Source organism: Cavia porcellus, unplaced genomic scaffold, assembly GCF_034190915.1.
Source record: "Cavia porcellus strain 051 isolate PalLab524CR breed Dunkin Hartley unplaced genomic scaffold, mCavPor4.1 scaffold_25, whole genome shotgun sequence".
NCBI classification, from domain to species: domain Eukaryota; kingdom Metazoa; phylum Chordata; class Mammalia; order Rodentia; family Caviidae; genus Cavia; species Cavia porcellus.
The window spans coordinates 2309767-2331290 of NW_026947508.1; the positions used below are offsets into that span (position 1 = coordinate 2309767).

The 21524-nt window shown below is 53.6% G+C and overlaps 1 protein-coding gene across 2 annotated transcripts in view; it reads left to right on the forward strand.

The window, feature by feature from the left end:
• Positions 1–10213, forward strand: part of Ajap1 (adherens junctions associated protein 1) — a 94066-nt gene extending 83853 nt beyond the window's left edge. For both annotated transcript variants that reach the window (XM_013154118.3, XM_063235367.1), the window contains one exon: positions 1947–10213. Coding sequence is in view for 1 of the 2 variants with exons in the window: in XM_063235367.1 (XP_063091437.1) it covers positions 1947–1968 (22 nt within the window). In the remaining variant the exon portion in view is untranslated. The remainder of the gene's footprint in view (positions 1–1946) is intronic.
• Positions 10214–21524: the final 11311 nt, after the last annotated feature.

A 21524-nucleotide genomic window follows, 5' to 3' on the forward strand; every position in this document is an offset into this window, starting at 1 on the left:
AAAACAGCAGTCCGAGCACCTCCCAGAGCCGCAGTTGGAGCCATGCAGCCAGCTGCATTCCGGAGCCTCCCCCAGGCCTGCTGCTGGGACTGGGTCCAGCCTCTGCTTCCAAGTAGCCACTGCAGACACAGGGCCAGCCAGGTCTCCCTTCCACATAGAGCCCCCCACCCACACTTACTTCTGAAGGCACAGGAAGAGGGGTCCCAGGACAAATCTCCTTTTGGAGCACAGGTCTCTTCTCAGCTTCCTCCGGGCCTGGTTCCCACCCCAGGCAGGCAGGAGCCAAAGGTGGCCTGGTGGTGACCCTCGTCCTTGGGGAGTTCACACACACACACACACACACACACACACACACACATCTAAAAGTGTCTGTAGATTGTCCCACACCTCAGAAGGAACAGGACAGGCGCAGAGTGGATGGAGATAAACACACGCCACCTCCAGGAAGGACAGGGGCCTGAGGAGCCTCGGCCACTGAACCTCAGGAATGTGAGGCTGGGATCTGCAGGTCCGAATGAGGGTGCCATGGGGGGCTTAGAGAGGAAGAGGAGGAGGAAGAAGGGCAGAGTGGGCCCTCACCGCATCTGCCTCCAGATCCCGCACACCACCCACATTCAAGCTCTGTCCGCTGAACCCCAGCACCCCTCCCTGAGCCCCTGCACCGCCATCTGTCTCTGGATCATGACCACTTGGGTCCCTCCTGTGAGTGTGACTGTGTAGCACCAGAAAACATTTGAATGAAGATGGGAGCACCGCAGGGGGTTCCCTTGTGGTGATTTAACCCCTATAGAGTTGCCCAATCAGCTGTCGCTTGTGGTGGTTGGCAGGCTGAGGTGACCTTCAGAGACCTGACTTCCATGGTCACAATTTGGGTGTCTGGGAAGGACCACCCCTTTGGATAGACTTTGGGGCTGAGGCTCCAGGAACCGAAAGCAGGGGCAGCTGCTCCGGGGCCACCAGCCACACTGGCTAAGCCCAGTGGGAGTCCTGCACTCTGCAGGCATGTCCCACCTGGTGGTCTGCAGGCCTCTGTTCCCCTGGTCAGTGGGCGTAAGAACACCATACTCCTGTCTGTTGGGGACAGCTAGGTGACAGTCTCTGCCTGGCTGTCCTTAGACCTTATACAGAGCTCTTAGAAATACATGTTCCCAGACCTGGCCAGGAGTCTGTTTCTGAGAAGACCTGAAGGTGCCAGGGTGGAGCCAGTCTGACTGCCTATGCTCCAAGCCTCTCCTGACCTCATCTGGGGTCCCTTGGCAGCCCCACCCCACTTTTTGCATGGACCAGGCTGTGTAGGCAGTTCCTTTCTGCCTGTAGCTAGCTCTGAGGCACCTCATCCCCGTATCCCAGGTGCCCTTTTGAGCAGACACACCCACCTGCAGAGCTGGAGTTCCTGTCCACACCCAGGAGTGCTGGTACTGTCCAATGATACCTGGGCCAGGCTGGCCTGCTGGATCCCTCAATGCCAGGGGACTGGGCCTTACTGTCTGAGGCACCCACAGGCTGGACTGACACCCCTGTCCCTGTGCCTGCTGCAGGAGCTCACCTTCAGCAAGCTCCCCTTCCTGGGAGAACTGAGAAGGTGTCTTTCTGATGTGACCTGTGAGTGTCTCCTCAGTCCCGGCTGCAGGGTGGATAGGGTACTTTCCTTCCCAGGAGCGGAGCGCTGCAGCTCTGATCCTACACCTCTGTAGGGAGCACGGGGCACTCCGATCGCAGTAACAATCCCCGAAGTCAGAGACCGCTTCACGGCCCCGAGGGCTGCTGTTTCTTGCAGTTCTCAATGCAGGTTCTCATGAGACACCCTTCCCTCTTGTAGGCCACAGGGGTGCGCCCACTGGCCGAGCAGGAGGGAAGCTGGGGCTGCGCGTGGTGGGGGCCGCCACAGCCTCCCGGGCTGGTCCTGCTGCCTGCACTTAATCTCTTCCTGTTTTCTTTCCATGCAGGATTCCGTTGGTGAACCTGTAAAAACAAAACAAAAATACAAAACCCAAAACTAAACTGTCTGAGGGGGAGGGTCCCCGCACCTGCCACCTCTGTCTGCCGGTGGGAAACACACAGCAGCCGCTCTAGGCCAAATATATTTTTGTAAAAATGCTCACGCCTAAGGGTGACTGCCTTCCCCGGAGTCTTCTTTGGAGAACAGAATGAGGACACGCACGAAGGGGACTGGAGACCGAGAGACCAGGTGGCCACGTGGATGGGGCAGGAGGAGGCATCCACGCCTGGGATTTGGACCACGATTCTGAACCTGTGCCAATAATACCATTATGTGCCATGAACCGACCCGAGAGCCCGGCCCAGCGCCGAAGCCGAGCGAATCACATGTAGAAATCTCACAGAGAACAGGGGCGGGAATCTCTTCCGATAGAGTCTCTATTTCCGGTTATTATACATATATAAATATATAAATACCAACAGACACACACGCACACACACTTTTTTTGTACGGTAGCAATTTTTGAAGATCTTCAATGTTCCTTTTTAAAAAAAGAATTGTGTTCTAGGTTACGGAATCTGATTTATTTAACACGCTTAGTACGAACAGAATCAAACTGATGTTTTCTACTCCGGCCACTCACGGCACACACACCCCACCCCACACACCCGCACATGCATTCACACTCACGCATATATCCGCATATATTGGAAATACAGCTCCACGGGGGAGTCTTTCTTTACTCTTCCTGGTGACCTGATGGTCCATCACTGATCATCCTGGGTACAGCGTGCATCTCCTGGTACCTGCTGGGTGACGACAGGTGTGTGATGTGCTGTCCTGGGCCAGCACAAAGGACGCGGTGGGTTCCTATATATATGTACACACATGCGTGCATCAGTGTCGCCTTCCTTCATTTAACCCTTAGGAGATGCTACCTGACAGCCGCGCACACATTGCCGTAGCCAGCTGCTGCGAGGCGGGCCCGGCTGATCACCAGGTTGGGTGGGCGGTGGATTCTCAGACATTTGTGTTATACGAGCAGAGACTGAATTAAAGAAATTTTCCAGTTCCAAAAAGTAAAGGAAAATCCTTCCCGCGTGTGCACGTTGGGCAGGGCGGCCCTCGGAAGGCGCGAGGGCTGGTTTTGCTTGGTGGTGACATGTGGCAATTGTGTATGTGACAGCCCAGGCCATTCTGGGTCTTGGTCTGGATGTTGCTGCTTTTTCTAGGGGCCCAGGGTGGCCCAGGTGTTGGTGGGGGCTGTCGGAAGAGGCTACCCTCATGTCCACACCCCAGGGCCCTCTGTTGGGTGGTAGACTGTGCCCCAGAGCTCCCCGGAGTGGGAGCCTGGCCTGGAGCCTGATGACCTCGAGGGCTCCCCGCACACTGCCGTCCACATTGCTGTGCCTGGTCATCTGGACCCGTAGGCCCAGAGCTGCTGCCGGCAGTGGGCACAGCTGGGGACCCCTGCAGCTCGCTAACCCACTTTCTTCCAGAGTAGGGGTGCAGGCCCAGATGAGGTGTGGGGTTCGTCCCCAAAGAGTGTGTTTCCTCGGGTATCCCAGGGATGGCTTGGACTTAACCTCGAGGGAAAGGCAGGTGATGGCCAGACAGATAACTGTGTTTGTCCCATGGAGCACCAGGCTGCCAACATTCTGCTGCATCCGTGGGACTCAGTTTCCCTCAAACTCCTCAAAGTGGGCTTGAAGCATTCACTTTTGTGCCTCCTGGAACATTAGAGAGAGAAAGAAGCAGGGTGGATGCCAGTGCCCGGTCCCGCCTGATCAGCAGCCAGGCGGCGCTCAAACATTGGGAGGCTTGGTTTTCGTTTTGTTCTGTCCTCACCGAGTCACAGCTTTGGCACACACCAAGGTGGTGCTGGAAGCTGCCCCTGGCCTCAGGTCCTCTCGGGTCCTTGATGCCCTGTGTGTCATCCAGCCCCTGCCCTTGGTCCTCAAAGCCCTCTCAGTTTGGTGTTGGTGCCAGGTGAGGACCCATCGGGTAGGAGGTGATGCAGAGCCGTTCCCATACCCTGTCCTCTCTGCGCAGACCCTAGGCTGCACTCCAGATGCCCCGAGGTCTTCATGGAGCCCCCAGAATCCCAAGTCTTGGAGGGAAGCTTAGAAAGACAAAGTCGTGTGGCTGACACTCCAGCATGGGCACAGAACAAGGTGATGGGGTCCACGTGGGCCCTACTCAGATCAGCCAAGGCTGTTGACTGGAGAGGCTGCTGCCCGGCTGCCCTTACCTGGTGCAGACAGAGGGATTGTGAGGGGGTTTTACTTTATCCCTAGCGCCCACCCCTTGCTGCTGTAGAGATGGCACAGGCAGGACATCTGTGGCTGCTCAGGGCCTGGGGGAGTCTGGTGGTGCCTGCAACATTGCCCACGTCCTTCTATGGCCTCAGGCAAAGTGCTGAGCCCTGAGTGTTCTGTCTTCTCACTTTGACCTCTGGCATCCACAGTCCACTTGCGGACACCTCCTCCCCCAGGGCTGCTCCTACGTGGCATCCTCCCTGCACAGGCAGGAGCAGCCCTTGGGGTCCCTGGAGGACCTGGTCCTCCCAGTGTAGAGTCTGAGTGGACCCCCACTGCTATGGCCATCTCCCAGGCCTTCTTTTTACACTTAGAAACCCAACTGTCCAGGAACTCCCCCGACTCTCTGAATGTGACCACCAGGCAGCCACCTGTGACCACTGTAACCCCGCCATCTGAAACCCTCCTTTCTTCTGTAAAATGTATCAGTCCTCATGGCCATGTCTGGCCACAGGTAGAGTTCTCGTCTCCCACAGGCTGCCCCTGTGGGCTTTCTGTGTCGATGTCCAGGCCACCATCCAGGTCTTAAAGAACACATCGTCTTGGGCCATCTCCACTTGAACTCTCTTGCCTGTGGAGTAAGAGTCCATCTGTTTGCTTCTTCTCCCAGATGGTCAAGGGTCTTCTGAAGCCGATGAGGCTGGGCTGACCTTGAGCTTTTGGAAAAGAGACAGAGATAGGGCTGAAGCTGGGACCCACAACCCGTTCACAGCCAGGCTGGATAGTCCTGGTCCTTTATTTCAAAATGGCACCAGGACAACCTTCCCTTTGCCTGTCTTGAACAGCATCACCTCTGTCATTGGGAGGATCTTGGGGAAGATGAGTCTCCAGGTCCTTGGGCTGTCCCTTCTTCTGCTGACCTCTTGGGTCATGATGGGTGAGGACACAGACTGGGCCATTCCCTGTTTCCACTTGTGAGTTCTCTGCAAGTGTACCATGTACACAGGGAGAAGACGTGGCTCTTCCTGATGCACTGTGCTTAGCCAAGTCTTCATTCCTCTTCTCCTGGGCCAGTACACACTTGAACTTCTACCATGTTGGCCAAATGGCTGGAAGCAAAGGGGTGTGGTCCTGCCCTTTGGGTTTTGCAGATAAGAATATATGAACACATAAAATAATTCACAGAGAATAAGCAGTGGAGGGACAGAGAACAGTGATATCCTCATATGAGTGATATGAGGAACAAAGAGAGACAAGCAGTTGTCACAGTTGCCTGGGATTGGATGAATTACTGAGGAAGGTCTGGGATTGGATGGATTACTGAAGAAGGTCTGTGATTGGATGGATTACTGAGGGATGATCTAGGATTGGATGGATTACTGAGGAAGGTCTGGGATTGGGTGGATGGAGAAAGACAGTTTTAGTCTTTCCTCCCTCATGGCCAGAAGCAGATATTGGATGCATCACAGATGTCTCTGCTAGACCCTCAGTCCTTCCAGGAAGGGTGGTGTGAGCTGGGATAAGCACCGTCACCCTAGCCATGAATGTGCCCCCTTGCCAGCACGACCCCAGCCCCAGCCCTGCTCATGTTCCTCCAACCTTCCATGTGACCAGGTCAACCAGGTCTCCACGAGGACAGGGCTGTCCCTCCTGGACCAGAGGTAGTGCTTTGCAAACACCCCCACACCGAGCACATAACTGTCCTCTTAAACAACATCTGCGTTAAGGAAGCAGCTCTTCTGAAACAGGCAGTGATTCATGTAATTTTGGAATGGTTACTTTGGTGCCGTTTGTCAATTTGCTCTGCCGTACTCTTTTTTGATTGTTTGTTTGTTTCCCAGTGTAAATAGCACAGCCCACTAAATGAGCCAAATTCTCATCATCTCGAGTCTCTGATTATTCTCCCCACTTATCTTGCCTTGATGCTCTGCCTGCAAAGAAGATAAACTCGAGGCTGGATTTGTGTGTTTGTTACTCTAGTGTTACCTGTGATGTTTCCAGGCGGGTCTGGAATGATGGTTTGGCATTTTGAAGCACACTAGAAGCTCTTCTTTCTAAAGGGTGTGAAGCCCGGTTATATACAGTTTTGCATAATTTCTGGGCATAGACCTTGCTTGCATTTGGAAGGTGCGGCTAGAGAGGGACTTAGGGAATTGCTATCTTTCCAATCACCCCACCCATCCAACAAACAGAAGAAGAGGCGTTTTCTGCCTTTGGAACGTTCTAGAAAAAGTTCAGTTAGCAAGCACACAGTAGTCACCATGTGTGGCCAGGCAGGCCCTGTGAGGGATTTCATTGTGCGTGGCTGCTCTTGTGCAAAGGGTGTCCTATCACTTGCACTGTGTAGGGGTGGACCCTCCCCTTCCCCACCAGAAACAGGAGGCGAGCCTACTGGAAATGGCAGCCACTTCCAGAAATGCTCACGTCCTCACCCAACCCTCTTCTGCTCCTCTCAGCTGACTGAGCCATGAGTCAGAAGGGAGATGGTTCTTGCCCTGGGCTCCTAAGGTGGTGGTTTGTGGACAGCAGGGGCTGGGGGCTTCTCCCTAATGGGTTGCCAAGCACTTTACACCCGCCCTTAAATGCAGAGCCACGCCCATCTGTAAGGACAACTGAAGAGAAGGATCAACTAGGTTTTAACTGATGGTCAACTGGGGGATCCAATTGGATGGAAACTTGGCATTCCAGCAGCTCTGGGACCTGTGCCTTGCTGGAGCCCCTCCTGAATGCCCTGGAGTGACTAGGTGTAAAATCAAGAGTCCATTTGAATGAATCCATGAATCTAAGTTATCATAGGGCAGGCTGGACTTGAGAGGACTGATGCTAAGTAGGGCCAACCTCATGGATCTGGGCCACCTAGGATGGAAAGAGTTTAAACCACTGGTGAGAAGGGAGCGGGAGCAGTGACTATATAATTGGAGATGTTGAGTTTTCTTGTGTAAATTGGAATCACGACGCACATCTGCCACAGAGACTGTTCCATTAAATGGGTTAATAAGCTATGCCCCGAGAGTCATTGCAACATTCCCATGGGGCTGAACAGCTCTTGTAGGAATCTTGAGTTCCATGGTCCCACATCTGCTGGGGGGAGTGCTGAGAGCACTGGGTTGTCGGGGATTCTTTGTAGAAGTTAATTAGTTTTGTCCCAGGTGGTCTTTCTCTTAAAACAGAATTCTCTGGAGATGCGAGTTTTCCTTGTGGAATTCCACACTCAGTTATTAACACCACTACATAACGGTGCCTCGGAAACTTTCCTTTTGAGTGGACCTGGTCCAGCTGACTCCCGGTTAGCCACCATCGGCTTCCTGAAAGGCCATCATAATGTCCTTTAGCAGTGGTGTGTACTTCGGGTTGCCAAATGTCAGTTAATCCTGAATTGGCAAAGTTACTGCTCCCAGGAAATCAGAGACAGCTTTGACCATGAGGAAGCAAGAATAGCGTGTAGCCCCCAGTTCTGTTTCTGTCACTTGTTATCCCATGAAGACGTGCAGCTACTAAAAATTGTGTAAGTAGCACTTTGAGGACCCGGTATGATCGGTTCGGAAGACTGCACGGGAATAATCATTGAAGGAGCTAATAATGCGTCTCTATCTCAGGGCCACCTGAGACAAAGCTGATTGATCCATTCCATTCTCCTCCCTGGTCGTCCTAGCCAGCAGGGACAATTTCATCCCCCTGTAACACTTTAACTCCAACTTCTGACCTTTAGAGACGGCTTGGGCTTGAGACCATAAGGGATTTTGCTCATGTTCAGGCTCTGACCCAGGAAGGTTGACCAGCGAGCTGTAGGGTTTCTAAGTCAGTTTCTGTGCCCAGGCAGCGGCTGTATCCAGGAACCCCTTCCTCCGCCTGCTGCTGGATCGGGTGGGGACTCTGCTTCAGTGTTTCTCCCACGTGTGCTTGGGTTCCTAATGCCGAGTTGTGACATCACCTACAGCGTAGGGTCTGCAGAGCAGTCCAGGTGCTTCGTTTTGCACGTACAAGACGTCAGTGCAACCCTAGAAAGCTCCGGGGAGCTGATTCCCTACAGAGCTCTTTCAACAAGATGTATCCTCCGCTGAGCCCCCATCCTCCCAGTGCTGGGCCCCAAAGGCGAGGAGGGCCCTGGCCTTGAAAGGTCAGACTCCCAGACCAGGCCCTGGGTCACCCCCTCCTAGAGCTAAACTGCCAACACCCACAGACATGTTTTGTTGTACTTTCTGTGTGTGTCTGTGTGTGTGTGTGTGCGCACGTGCGTGGTGTGTGTGTGTGTGTGTGTGTGTGTGTGTGTGTGTGTGTGTGTGTTTTCTCTTGCATTTGGGTCACTTTCTCTAAAGTCAGGGAGTGAAAGAGCCTGGCAAGGTCAGTTCTCAGTCAAAGGACAATAAGTTTGATTCTTAAAGATAAATTCCCAAAGCAGGTGACTCACGGGGATTCTGAAAACCTCCTGGAACAGCATGTGTCACGCTGGCCCATGAAAGGGCTAAAATTAGACCCTCTGCCATCTAAAGTGAGGTAGGAGAGGTGGGAAATTGAGACGCTTTGGTGTGAAAGATTGAGATTTGGGGGTAATGTGGCTAGCTTGGGGAGTTAGAGGACCGTTTTCTTACAAACCGTGTTTTGGTTTTTTTTTCTGGCAGCCTCAGTAGAATTGGTCATTCCTCTTAATTTCCTGGAGAAACAAGATTGCTGACATTAAAGTCCAGGGCAGGGTTCCCCTGAGTTAAGAGTGTTTAATGAAAGCAGACCACCCACCACAGAGCTTCCCAGGAATGGTAGTGACCATATGGATTAACCGTGTTTAACTTCTCCTGATGGAAGGTGAATGGGTATACAAGCAGGACCCTGTCAACCTACCCCTCTCCTTTGGAAGAAAGGGTCCTCAACTTTTAGACCTACAAGTGTTAAACTGGCCTTTGGAGAAGATGTGCATTGATTGCATTCTTAAAGTCTTTTACTTTAAACAAATACATATTTACTGAAAATACATAAAAATATCAATAACCAAGCACACAAGAAACCTCTGGAGCTCTGTACCGATTGCTTAGTTTGGTGGAAACTGCTCATTAAATACTGAATGCATGGGAAAAAGTCTCAGAAATCTCTCCAACGTCAAACTAGCCACGTACACTGAGCCTGGCCTAGGGACAGTTCTGTCAAAAAGATATCTAAGAAGCCTTCAGTCACGTCATGGTCAGTGGCTGAGCATTGGACACCTCTGGGCGTTGGTGGAGGATGCTTATAGTAACCTCCGAATGGATTTTTCACGGGGTACCTATATGAGCGTGTCCTAGCTGGGGACAGAAAGACCATTTTCACTTCAGCTGTCCCTGTGTGTTTAAATATCAGTTCAGTTCACCAGCCCTGTTACATAAATTTATAAAGTCAGTGGCCGTTGTCTCCACCCCAGCTCCCCAGCTCCCCCGCTCCCCCGTGGAACCAGAAATTCAGTCTATGAATGTGCACCCCAGGGTGAGAAATCCAGCCACGAGGCCTGCATTGGCCTCTTTTCTCAGCAGTCCGGGGGGCGTTTCAGACCTTAACTCCTCCTCTTTTCGCATGTACAGCAAACACTGGGTTTATTTTGCACTTTCTAAATTACTTTCTGATACAGTAAACACTTCACTGTGTATTGACCTTTTACACAAGCATTTGTTCTTTTTCAAGAGAAGCAGCGTCCTGCGTCCACGTTCCTGTTCCTCACAGATCAGCACTCAGCGTCTCTGCAGCCCTTCTCCCGGGGCATCCTCCTGGGACAGTTGGACCACCCTGGTTTCCTACTGTGTTCTTCCTTAAATGCATATCATAATTATGTTATGAACAAACATGACACACTATATTTTGGTTGGGTGGGGGGCAGGTGGCCCGGTGTAATTTCCTTACAGGTGAACTTTTATTCCAGATTTTTTAAGTTGTTTCTGTATTTCGAAGCTATGTATTTGGAAAACATTGTAAATGAAACACATATATATTACCTTTCCTCTGTATATTTAGTACTCTGATATTGCTATTAAAATCATGATATAAAAAAAAGCAATCCACGTGAGTCCAGGCTTTGACCGCTCAAGCACTTTTTAAAGCTTACTTTTTATCTTTAAGAATATTATTCTACGCTAGCCTCTAAAGATGTGACTGTTTATGTCTCTATGCCATGGTCCAGCCTGAGATTTTCTCTGTAGAAAATCATTATTTCCAACCTGGAGCTCTGCCCTGCTAAAGGACAAGGACCCTCCTCTGCTCTGCATGTGTGTCCCAGGGTACCCAGCAGTACTGCACAGGGCTGCCCTGGAGACTGTGGTGCCCACAGGTGAAGGCTGGGGTTCCCAGGACTCTCAGATAACAGGGCAAGGCCAGCCAACACCTGAAAATGCACCTGCTGAGGAACCCACGCCTCTGCTTGCATGCTGGTCTTGGGTTTCTAGCGGGGCACCTGCGCCCAGGCCGGTGGTGGCAGTCAGGATACATCAGAACTCGCACAGTATTGGAGGGGCCAGGGAGCTCTGTCCGCCTCCAGACAGGCTGAGCCGTGATGGACGGCTGTGAGCAGGGTCTCCCCGAGACCGGCTTGCAGCTCAGAGAACATCTGGCCCTGCCCAAGGCACTTCCGGTTGTCCCAGCTGAGCACAGGGTGCTGCTGGCCCTGCAGAGTAGGGGTCCTGTTACTAATCTCAGGGTACTTGAGACAGATGACCCTGTCTAAAGGCTCGAGACCACACCTCAGACCCACGGAGGACACAGCCTTCCCTCAGCTTCTGTTGTGAGGGGCCTCACAGGTCTGGTCAGGGTTCTCCTGCCCTGGCCACTGCGCCTGAGGCTTAGTCTAAGGAGGTGAGACAGCCAGGCGGCCTGTGTCAGGGATCCCTCTGGGCAGCCCAGCACCTCCATGTTTCTAAGCTCCTTCGAACACGCCTGAGGTCAGCACCATCAAGGCAGCTGCCTCACGGATCGAACCTTTTGCCAGAAGGGACAGAGCAAGGCAGAAAGAGGGCCCTTGGCTTTTGAAGACCCGCTTAGACAGGCAGGGGCACCAAGCTGGGCCTCCCCAGTTCCTTACTAAAGCCGCTCTGCACCAGCTGCAGGCTCAGGCCACCTTCAGAGGCCCTTTCCGGGTGACCAGCCTGTGGTTCTGCTTCTGGCCATGGCCCAGGACCACAGCAGGAAGGCAGGAAGAAAGAGGGAGTCGAAGTGTGCTCACAGCCCCAGTGACACAGCCGAGCACATCCGCAGGTAAGGAGGACCAGGCTCAGCCGAGCACATCCACAGGTGAGAAGGACCAGGCTCAGCGGGCTTCCCTGAACGGAAAACCACTCAGAAGTGCGGTGGAGCCTACGATTGGAGTGGGCTCCGGTCCTCCTGTCCATCCGGGGAGAAGAGAACGTGCTTTGACACTAATTGGTTCTCGTAGCACTTGTCCCACTCCAGCATGACCTGCTACAGCGAGAATGGCCAGGGGACATGGGAGGCACTGGCCCACTGTCACGGCTCCAGCCACGCCTCGGTCTGGCTGCCTCTGCCTGTAGGGCTCTGCCTGTGCATGGGCTTCGAGCTGGCAGATGGCTGAAGTGACCTCCCGCTCCCCAGGGGGCCCTCTCCGGAGCCCACCAGTGGCTTCACGCCTTGGACCATTGATGAATGGGATGCATAACTGTCTTTAACAAGCAGAAAAAACAATGCCACTCTGGTCATTTAACTGATTTAAACAAATCAACAGCCTGGATACCATTAAAATAAACTCAATTTGCTCACCAGTGAGAGGGGGAAATTGGGTTTCTAGTATCCATTTGCTAGTGCATGGTGCTCTTCTCTTTGAACTGAAGCCAAGAAAATAAACACAGGGTCCCCATATGGCTGGATACATTTAGCAGAGCAGCCTGCTAGAGGTTTCTAAATATGCGAGCTCATCAGAAACATCAGCGCCCTGGGCCGTGGCTGCAGATGGAGCCTCCCTCCAGAGCAGGGAAGAGGCTGGGCACGGTGGCACCGAGGGACATGGCCCAGGCTACAGGAACCCTTAGCAAATATCCTGCCAATGGTAGGGAGTGTAGGAAGAAAGAAGGGAGACGTGTGTGCCAGGGCCAAGGACATCCATGTCCCCTCCCTTGAAAGAAGCTGGTTCGGTGGGCTGCAGGTCAAAGGTGCCAGCTGGATCTTCCTCCAAACCAAGGCTCCCAGGCTGAGCCGAGTTGGGAAGACTCCAGGATCGTCGACCCTGCAATCTGCAGGTGCCTTGTGCATGGCTGCCTTAGTTGTGCCTCGTAAACTGGGATCTTTCAAATCCTTCTATCACCTAGGTTTTCCTGGTGGGCGTAGACTTCAGAGCCAATAACTTGGGTCCTAAGTTGGTTACACAACTGGTTCCCTTCAGGCAGAGCCTGTACTCCAGGTCCACCCTCTGCGCAGCATGGAGGCACTGGGTGCTGTTCAGAGACTTTTCTGTGACACTCCTGGCATCTACTTCAAGATGGCAGGTATCCCAGGAGCAAAGTCTGAGCTCTCCTTTCCCAGCTTGGTTCTGGCCTTAATAGTTTACCAGGGTGCTGCGTGTAACCCATGTGTCATCTTCCAGGTCTGGAGGCCCTGAATGAGGTCTGGGTGTGCAAGGCTGTGCTCCTCCCAGGGGTCCAGGAAGGATCTGTGCCAACTCCTGGCATTCCCGTGACTCACTATCCCATTACTCCAGGCCACACGTGGCATTTTCCCTTCATACCTCTGTGTCCAAATCTCCCTTTGTTTATCAGGACCCTGCCAGACTGCATCAGCACCCATCTTACCAATATGACCCCATCTGACCCGGTGCATATACAATGACCTAACCTTTCGGGGTCCTGGGGCTCGGTACTGCAACATACAAATGGGAAGCACAGTCCAGCCCTTTACAAGAGGGTTGCGGAGAGACGTCACAGTATTTCTGAAAGCTGTGCCTTTCCTTTGCTCTCTGTTTTAAGAAAACAAAACAAAACAAAACAAAACAAGGGAACTAGGGGGAAAGGAAGGTAAAACAAAGAATCTGAGGTCCGTTCTCCTCCCCCATCTGAGCCAGCAGCCTGGCCAAGCAGTGCTGGCCTTGCCCTTGGTTCCAAGGCTGCCAAGTTCACTCAGAAGCCCAGCCCAGTGAGGAAAGGGGAAGCAGCTTCTTTAACCTGACCGCGTCCAGAGCAGCAGAGCAGTGCATGCCTGTGGTTCCAGGCTGCCCGACAGAGGTGAGGCAGCTGCCGTGGCGCTGTGCCGTAATGAGACTGAGGCGGGAAGGTGGGGCAGAGTGCGGAATGGCTCACACAGAGCAGCTGCAAACACAGAGACCGACTTTTTTCTCACTCTGTTTGCATCTGTGGTTTCTTATTTCTGTTCCCTTTTCTTCCCTGGATTTCTGAGCTTCCTATATGGCTCCTGCACATTCCACTCTGCATCACGAGAGGCCTCTGGTCAGGAGCTGCTGCTTGGCTGGGGGAGGGAGGCCAGTACTGTGGGCCAGAGACACTTGCTAACTTTCCCTGGGGCGGGTGGGCTCTTCTCAGCGCCTCCCACCCTTTGCTACGGGGCCTGGCCTTGCCCAGGGCCCTTCCCGCTTGCGCTGACCCCTCCTCTCCAGCACTCCCCCTGCTCTTCCATCTCTTCAGCCTTGAACTTGGTGGAGACGCCGCTGCAGAAGCTCTGGTGACCAAGGCTGTTTCTCCTGAAGGGCGGCATTTCCAGGAGTGAGACTGATTTGGATAATGCTAAAATGCTGGAGGTGAGAGCCGAGGGAAGCAGGAGCTGCATACACACGGGGATGTCCGCTGGTGGCTGGTGGCTGGGCCCCAGCGCAGCCCAGAGGCTGAGGTCGTGGAGCTCTCCATGGTTCTGGAAAAGGGAGGCTCTTTACACTTGTTTTCTTTGGAGCCCATGAGTAGGCTCCCCGCTGGTAGTTTTATAGACAATCAAAGTCTGGTTGCTGAGAACCATTCCACACAAACAATGGCTTGTGGAAAGCTATGAGATAATGAGGTTTGGATAATGAGGGAGCCATGGGCGCAGTCTGCAGACCTCCCCGGGTGACAGACTGCTTCCCGTTGACTGATCCCACTGTTACCAGCAGATTTCCTGGGACTTGTCCTCACAAAGGCTACCGAGGATGCCCCAAGGGTTCTGAGAATGGATCCCCTTTAGTCAGTTAAAGTCATGCATCACAGTGTTGCAAACCAGGTTTGTCTTTGTCCTTTCCAAGTCAGCAAGGGACCTCTCACTGGACAGGCTTTTAGGGAAACAAACAAGAACAAAACATTATGTGTGAGCTCTGGCTGAGCTTGGTTCTTCCTGTTGAGAAAAGAAATCACACCACGATCCCTCTGGGAAGGAGGCAGGTGCCTGATTCGTGGGGCCAGGCCCTGGCTGGGCTTGGAGGCCACGCACAGGAATTGAGTAACGGGAGATGTGAGCATCCCTCAGCCCGGGCTCTCATACACTAGCATTATGCAGAAAACTAATGAGAATCACTGAAAGATGGGGCCCACTTGGGATTGAATTACCACTTAAATCAAAGTGACGGTGGGCAGGGGGCTTATGGAATGGAATGAAGGAGGAAGCTGTGTTTTGATTGGGAAGCCCTGGGCGCTCTCCAGGACAGTGGGCCCTTCTGCATGAAATATAACCCCGAGCTTCTGCTCTGCCCTCTGTGATTTATCTGAGCCAGAGAGACTTGTTCCAGTGCTTCTGAATGTTATTTCCAAAGAGCAAATGAACATCTCATTCCGGAATCAATGACACAGGAAACCAAGTTGGAAGGCAGTGGTACTGGGGAGAGGCAGGAAGCCACACTGAGTTCTGCTGGCTTCTATATTTAAACTCTGTTTCAAGCAAGCTGGAGGGCTGTGCAGAGGAGGGAGACGTGTGCATTCCTGGGCTCCTCCTGTGACCACAGGCCTTGGTCAGAGTGGAGTGGAGCGTGACAGGGAACCAACCATGGAAATATGAGAGCCGCCTGCCTAGCTGGGGGTCCTGGTGGTCAAATGATCCTCGGTGATGGTCACCTCCTGCCTTTCCTTTTCTGTACCTCTCCCAGTCCTAGGGTCCAGGTGCTCTAATCTGCAAGTCAGCATCTTCCTCTTGCTCTAGAAAAGAGATCAAATGTGAGATTGTTTGTATCCTCTCTCCTGAGGCTTTTTGGGGGGCTGGTTCAGTCAAGTTTCTGTCAGTGCCCAACAGGTCCAGCTCTCAACATGAGTGCCAGCAGGAGCAGCATCTCTCAGTAGTCCTGGCCAATGTCTGGCATGGTGTAACCACATAGAAGAACCTGGAGGAGGGACCTTCCTGCACCAGCTGCCCCTCACCCACCTGGCCTGGACCCCAAGTCAGTCTCCATGGTCCAACAGGATTCTTTGGAGAGATAGCTGAATTGCCCCAACCCAGCACCCATGTGCATCACACCTTCCTGAATGTACACATTGATTAATTCCCAGGAAGTAGCTCAGCCCCACTGGGCAGAAAGGGCAGGGGGGAGGCACTCTTGTCATCAGGGGCTTCCCGTGCCCCAGCTCAGGTGGGCTTGCTTCAGGCCCTGTTCCTTCACGTCCATCTCTGTTCCCCTCCTCCCTCAACCCCCAGTCAGAACATAACCGGCTCTGGTTTCTGTGCAGCCGAGCTTTGCGGCTTAAGAAAGAAAACTCTTAGTCCCTCCGTAGGGGACGCTTTCTCTTCCCTTCTGGGCTCCACAAGGGAGGCAAATGTCCCCTGGGGCCCCCTGCTGGCTTGGAAGTCAAAGAGCAAGGCTCCTCCTCCTCTGGCAAGGAGTCTCTGCAAGCCCCTAAAAAGCTTGGGAGGCTTCTTCAACCATCTGTGCTTGGGAACCTGTAAATTTTGGGAAAAGGATTCACTCCTGCAAGGTGGGGAGAAACAGTCAGTTACCAAACATGTGAAGTTCAAGACAGTGTGTGCTTCCTGCAGCCAGAAGTCCCTGAGCAGGCTCTGGCCCAGAGGCAGTGCCCCTGGGGACATGAGGGTGGGTGCTGCCCAGTGAGACAATGCCTTCCAGGAAGCCCACCAGCCACCAGCATGGCCGTGCAGCTTGTGGAGGAGACTGAGCTCCTTGAAGTGAGATCCCCACAAGCTTCATGGCCCCCTCCATGGTGGGCTCAGGCCCTGGAACAGGACACATGTCAGGCAGCAGTGTGCACTCCTGTCCCCAGCCAGGCTTCATTTATGGGAATGCTCCTTGACTTCCAAGGGAGCTCTGCCCCTGATGGATTCCTCAAGAGCTGAAATCCTCAAAGTCGAAAGTGCATTTAAGGCTCCTAAGGGATTCGATGTCCCTGCTTCACCATGCAGTGCCCCGTGGAGTGCAGGCTGACCCAGCTGTGGGTGACACTACTGCCCAGCTGAGAGAGAGAGAGAGACAGAGAGAGACAGGGACAGAGACAGAGACACAGAGAGATAGAAGGACAGAGAGAGACAGAGACAGAGAGAATCGGACTGCCTGCCGCTGTCCTAAGAAACAAGTCACGTGCAAAATGTAAAGTGATGGCTCTTTCACAAATGGGATGCAGACCAGGAGCTGCATGAAGTGGGACAGGGGGAAGAAAAGAGGGGGAACAGGGATCAAGCTGTGCTGTGCACATGTGTCAGCTCCCCACCATGAAAGTCAGTATGTGCTGCAAACGTACTAATCAAAGTTTTAAAAAATGAAAAAACAAAAAGCTAAAAGAAATTCAACTTGGTCTCGTGCTGTCTGAGTATTGCTTCTGCATTACCATAATGTTAGCAATAGCCTATGTGAAAGGGTTGCCTGTCTGGGGCCCTCTGCACCTCCCCTGGTGGCCTCCGTGTCCTGTGGCCATTGGAGGTGGCTGTCCCAAGGCCAGCTTAGCCCTCATGTTACAGGCACCTGAGTTAGACAGAAATATTGCAGGCAGTGAGACAGGCTGGGTCCCCAAAGAAGCCAGTGCAGAGCCCAGACACCTTGCAGCTGTGGGGGAGACAGACACCTCCGCTGGGGGCCAGACCTCAAGATAAAAGGCAAAACAAATGCACCCACACCCCAAGTACGCACAACAGGGGTTGATATTCTAAATAGGTGTGGGTCACCCTGAGCAAGCCAGGAGCCACTGTCCAAGCCCCTAGGGAGAGAGCCACTGCCCCATGAGCCTGCCTGCTTGCTATGGGACTCACTTCCCATTTCTCCCCACTTGGTCAATTTCACCTGAACAATTCACCTTATTGGTGGACCATAGCTCTGTCCCACCTCATGCCCACCTTGCGAGTTCCCATACTTTCTCAGCCTTGGACCTGTCTCATTTCATGGTTTTGCTCTATAAAGGTCCCTAGAAAAGACAGAATCTTTGGCGATCCACTCAGGACCTCTTCTGTCTCTTTCCAAGACAGACGCTTTCTTTCTCTCAATAAATATATTCTGCTCTTAACCTCCACTGTTCCTGAAATTCCTTCTTTGATTTTAATGAACACAAGCTTGTACTGGGCATCTGCAGGTTGGGAGTTTGTTTCCCTGTACCACTCACAGCCATGCCTGGAGGCTGCAGGCTGTGGGCACAGAGCCGAATCTGCTTGGTTACCTGAGCACCTTGCCAGGAACCCCCTCTGAGGACATAGCTTCCCTAAGAGACACTGTTCAGGGGCTGTCATTTACCCAGATGGGGCAAACTTGGAGAGGAGGGAGAAAAGAAATTGCTAGTGCCATGGGTCACTCCAGAGAGGGCATGGCCAGGTGGCTCCCCTAGAGAAGTCCTGCGCGGCCACGTACCTGCTGTGGTCTCCGGGTCTTTATCAGTGTGGCTCACCTCACCCTGTACTTCTCTACCTTCCTCCTTTTCTCCCTGCTACAGACTCCCAGCATGGTGCTCCTCGGAGGGCAGCTCTGGAAGATGAGGTGTGGGGTGATCATAAGTGGCTGTGATGTTGGGTGCCTGGAGAATCTGTCACTGCAGAGAGCTGGCCAGGGTGCCCCCTCAGCAAGGGTCACGGCCATGAATGGGAAGCCCTGGTGATGGGCTCAGGCCACTGAGTCATCTAGACCACAAGCTGGTGTGACCTGTCATCCCTGGTGACCCAGAATCCCATCTCCAGGGGCTGAGGAACCACTTGTGCCCTGGGGGCCAGGGATGTCACAAACAGAACAGAATTTGAATGCCAACATGCAGGCAGTGGACAGGTGGGGACTCACCCAGAGCCTGCGGTTCACAGAGGAGGTGGAGGGCAGTCTCAGGGGAAGAGCTCACTGGGGGAAGACCGAGGCTGAGGGGGACACAGGAGGAATGGAAGCCCCACCATTTCCAGTGGCGTCTGCTGCACTGACCAGGAAGCCACATGTCTCTTCTGGAAAATGTCCATACAGCCATGCCAAGAACAAGCCGGTGCCTGGCAGGGATGAGGGTGAATCCCAAAGACAGTGCTGGGCAGGGTGAAAGGCATCACAGGGTGACATGGGGAGAAATCACAGCAGGAGCCCGGGCTGGTCCTGGGCGCCCATGGTTCCAGGTGCTCCCCAGGGGACGCATCACTTGCCCACCGTTCCCTGGCTGGACTCCTGTGCCATGCTGATAGGAAACCAGAGAGGGGTGAGGCTGTGCTGTGGGCTCTGGGGATGCTGCCCAAGGAGCCTGAGCCAGTATGAGGCAGCCCCGTCCCAGGAAGGTCGGGGTGCCAGGAAGCAGGGCACACCCCTCTGGTTCTGATCTGGTGCCTCTCCAAACATCCCCTGGCCCACAGGTGTTACAAATATTTGGAGACCAGTCTCATGCAGCCAAGTCCCTCACCCCTGACCCCGCAGTAGAGGTGGCTGGATCCAGAGCGTGTGGTGCTGGAATCAGTGGTGCATGGTTACTAAGCCAGTTCCCTCATGGGTTTCTGCTGGTTCTGGCTAGGGGTACGGGTGTGAGTGCTGAGCCCTCCCTAGAGTAGGGGGCCTGCTTACAATATGGGGACAGAAAGTGAGCTAGTGCACTCACGCCTGGCTGCCTGCTGTGGACTGTTTCTCCCCTGCTCTTCCCTCCGCCACACCACCCTGCCCTGGTGCCAGCTAACTGTGAACTGAAACCTCCACAAACTGTGAGCCAAATAAACTTCCCCCTTTTACGATGGGTGTCAGCTATTTTGTCTCAGCAATGAGAAAGTAACTAAGACAGTGGGCATCAGTCTTCCTCCCTGTCACTGCTTCCCACGCCTGACATAGATACAATCTGGAGATTTCCCCTATGGCACAGACGTCTAATGGCACAGACGTCCTGATAGAGTCTCCCAACCTGTCCTTCCCCATGTTCCCGTCAATCCTGGGGAGCCAGGGTTTCATCTTTCCCCTTATCCAGAAGAGAGACACCTCTCTCTTGCTTCTGGCCTAGAAAGGAGCTGTCCTTTAGACGGTGACACCCCGGGCAAGTGGTGCTCTATGCAGGGGAGGATAAAGCACAGGTCTTTGGGGTACACTTCTTCCCACCCCTTGGTGGCAGATTCTGTGTCTCTGTTCCATCCAGGCTTCCTTGGTCCTTTAGCCACAGCCAGCCCAGTAAGTTCCTCCCAGAGCTCTGTACTCTGGTGTCTTCTGTCCTCAGTGGCTATCTCAGGTGAAGCCCAGCTCCACAGAGGACTCCTCCTCTTCTGTTGAGGTTTTGGTCTGACTGGTGGTGGATTTCAGAGTTCTAAGAACTGTAGGTGGAACTCAAGCCAGAGCTCAGGGACACTGGGGGACACAATGACCAGGGGCCAGGATGGCATTTGCTGACTGCCTTCCAGGCTGAGCAGAGATGAGGCAAAGAACTTCTGCCTGAACAGGACCTCACGTTCAACTGCTAGAATCAGAATGGCCAAGGCAAGAGCAGACCTTTGCTGGCCGTGGACTGTCTGTTAGTGTCCAGCAAGCCCCCTCTTCACCCCTGAGATACATCAGTGAGGCGATTACTCCTGTTGTCAACACCTGGAACCATAACTCGCATAGCTGGGTCATCAAAGAATCAAAAAAAGGGGTGGGAATTGGGGTGCTCTCTGACAATGGGGAGCCCCTTCCCCAGTTGACATCTGCTTGGATGGGTGCCTCCCTCCTCCAGCTTTTGTGACCCTCACCTCACAAGTCCCTTCTTTAAGTCAGGGACCAAGGAACTGTTCCCTGAGGATGACTCTTTTTGGGGGTGGTTTCTTGAGTTAGTCACTCAGCCTGAATTGTCCTCTTGAGGACACATTATCTACTGTGGGGACAGCTGCAGTGCCAGGTTTCCTCCTTCCAGAGTTCTCTCCAGCTCCTCTCTCGTCCTGACATTTGGGACCACTCATTGTGCTCTGTGGTTCCAGGGTTTGCAGTGCGCGTGGCACAGTGGCCACCTGGGACAGCTGGGCAAGATGATGGGCAGCACCCACAGCTTGGTCCAGCCAAACTCTGAGCCAGACAGACATCATGGGGTAGGGTTCCAGGTCTTATTATCTATCCACTGCTGTGCAGCACCATGATGTCTGAAATGCACAGCTTACGTCAAAATGGTCACTGTGCTTTTTCTCTCCAGCCCTCCTGGGCTTAGCTGGGCAGCTGCCCCTGAAGGTTTCTGGCATGATCAAAGTCAAAAGAGCTGGCACAGGCAGGACTGAACCTCAGAAGACTCCTCCGTGCCCGGGGCTGGGTGTGGCCCTGTGAACCACCGCTTTCTTGCCTCTAGAGAAGCCCTGACTGTACAAACCCGGCCTGTGTCTCCCGAGACTGCTGTACAATTCAGGTGAGCAGAAAACACGGCCATCACTGCCCGGGTGAAGAATTCACGACTCTGCTTGCACCGGCTGCCAGCCGCTCTCGGCAGGAAGGAGACACAGGCACCCCCGAGCTCGCGGATTCTTAGGAGCGGTCATGGAATAAAGGCCGGCATACGTCCCCAGATTTCAGAGAAAAGATGCAGACAAACATGGAGCAAGATTCCGGTGCAATTTGCAACAATCGCAGTTTAGCAATGGAACAGGTCACCGTGACAAGGCGTAAGTTTGCAGACCTCGAGTGGATTCTGCAGGGCCCAACTGACCACTGACGAGGAGAGGTCAGGGTGCCCGCCCAGCAGAGGGTCAGGCTGCCTCCTGCTTCATAGCTCTGGCGTCTCACAACCCCGACTCTATTTTGGATCAGCTGACAGGGCCAAGCCCAGCCTACCCACCCCACCTGTGTTTCCCCACCCAGGGATTCACTCACACAGCAGTCACCGATGGGCCATCCGCATCCATCACAGGCACCGCTGCCAGGCAATGACAGGCCAGCACTGTGCATGCTTGGGATACACGAGCTGCTGCCTGGACTCTGGGAGAGGACATGCAGGCTAACAAAGGCAGATAATGAGAGAAACGCTCCCCTGGGAGGCAACCACAGTGTGGGGGGAGGGGGAAGGCCGCCCAGCTCC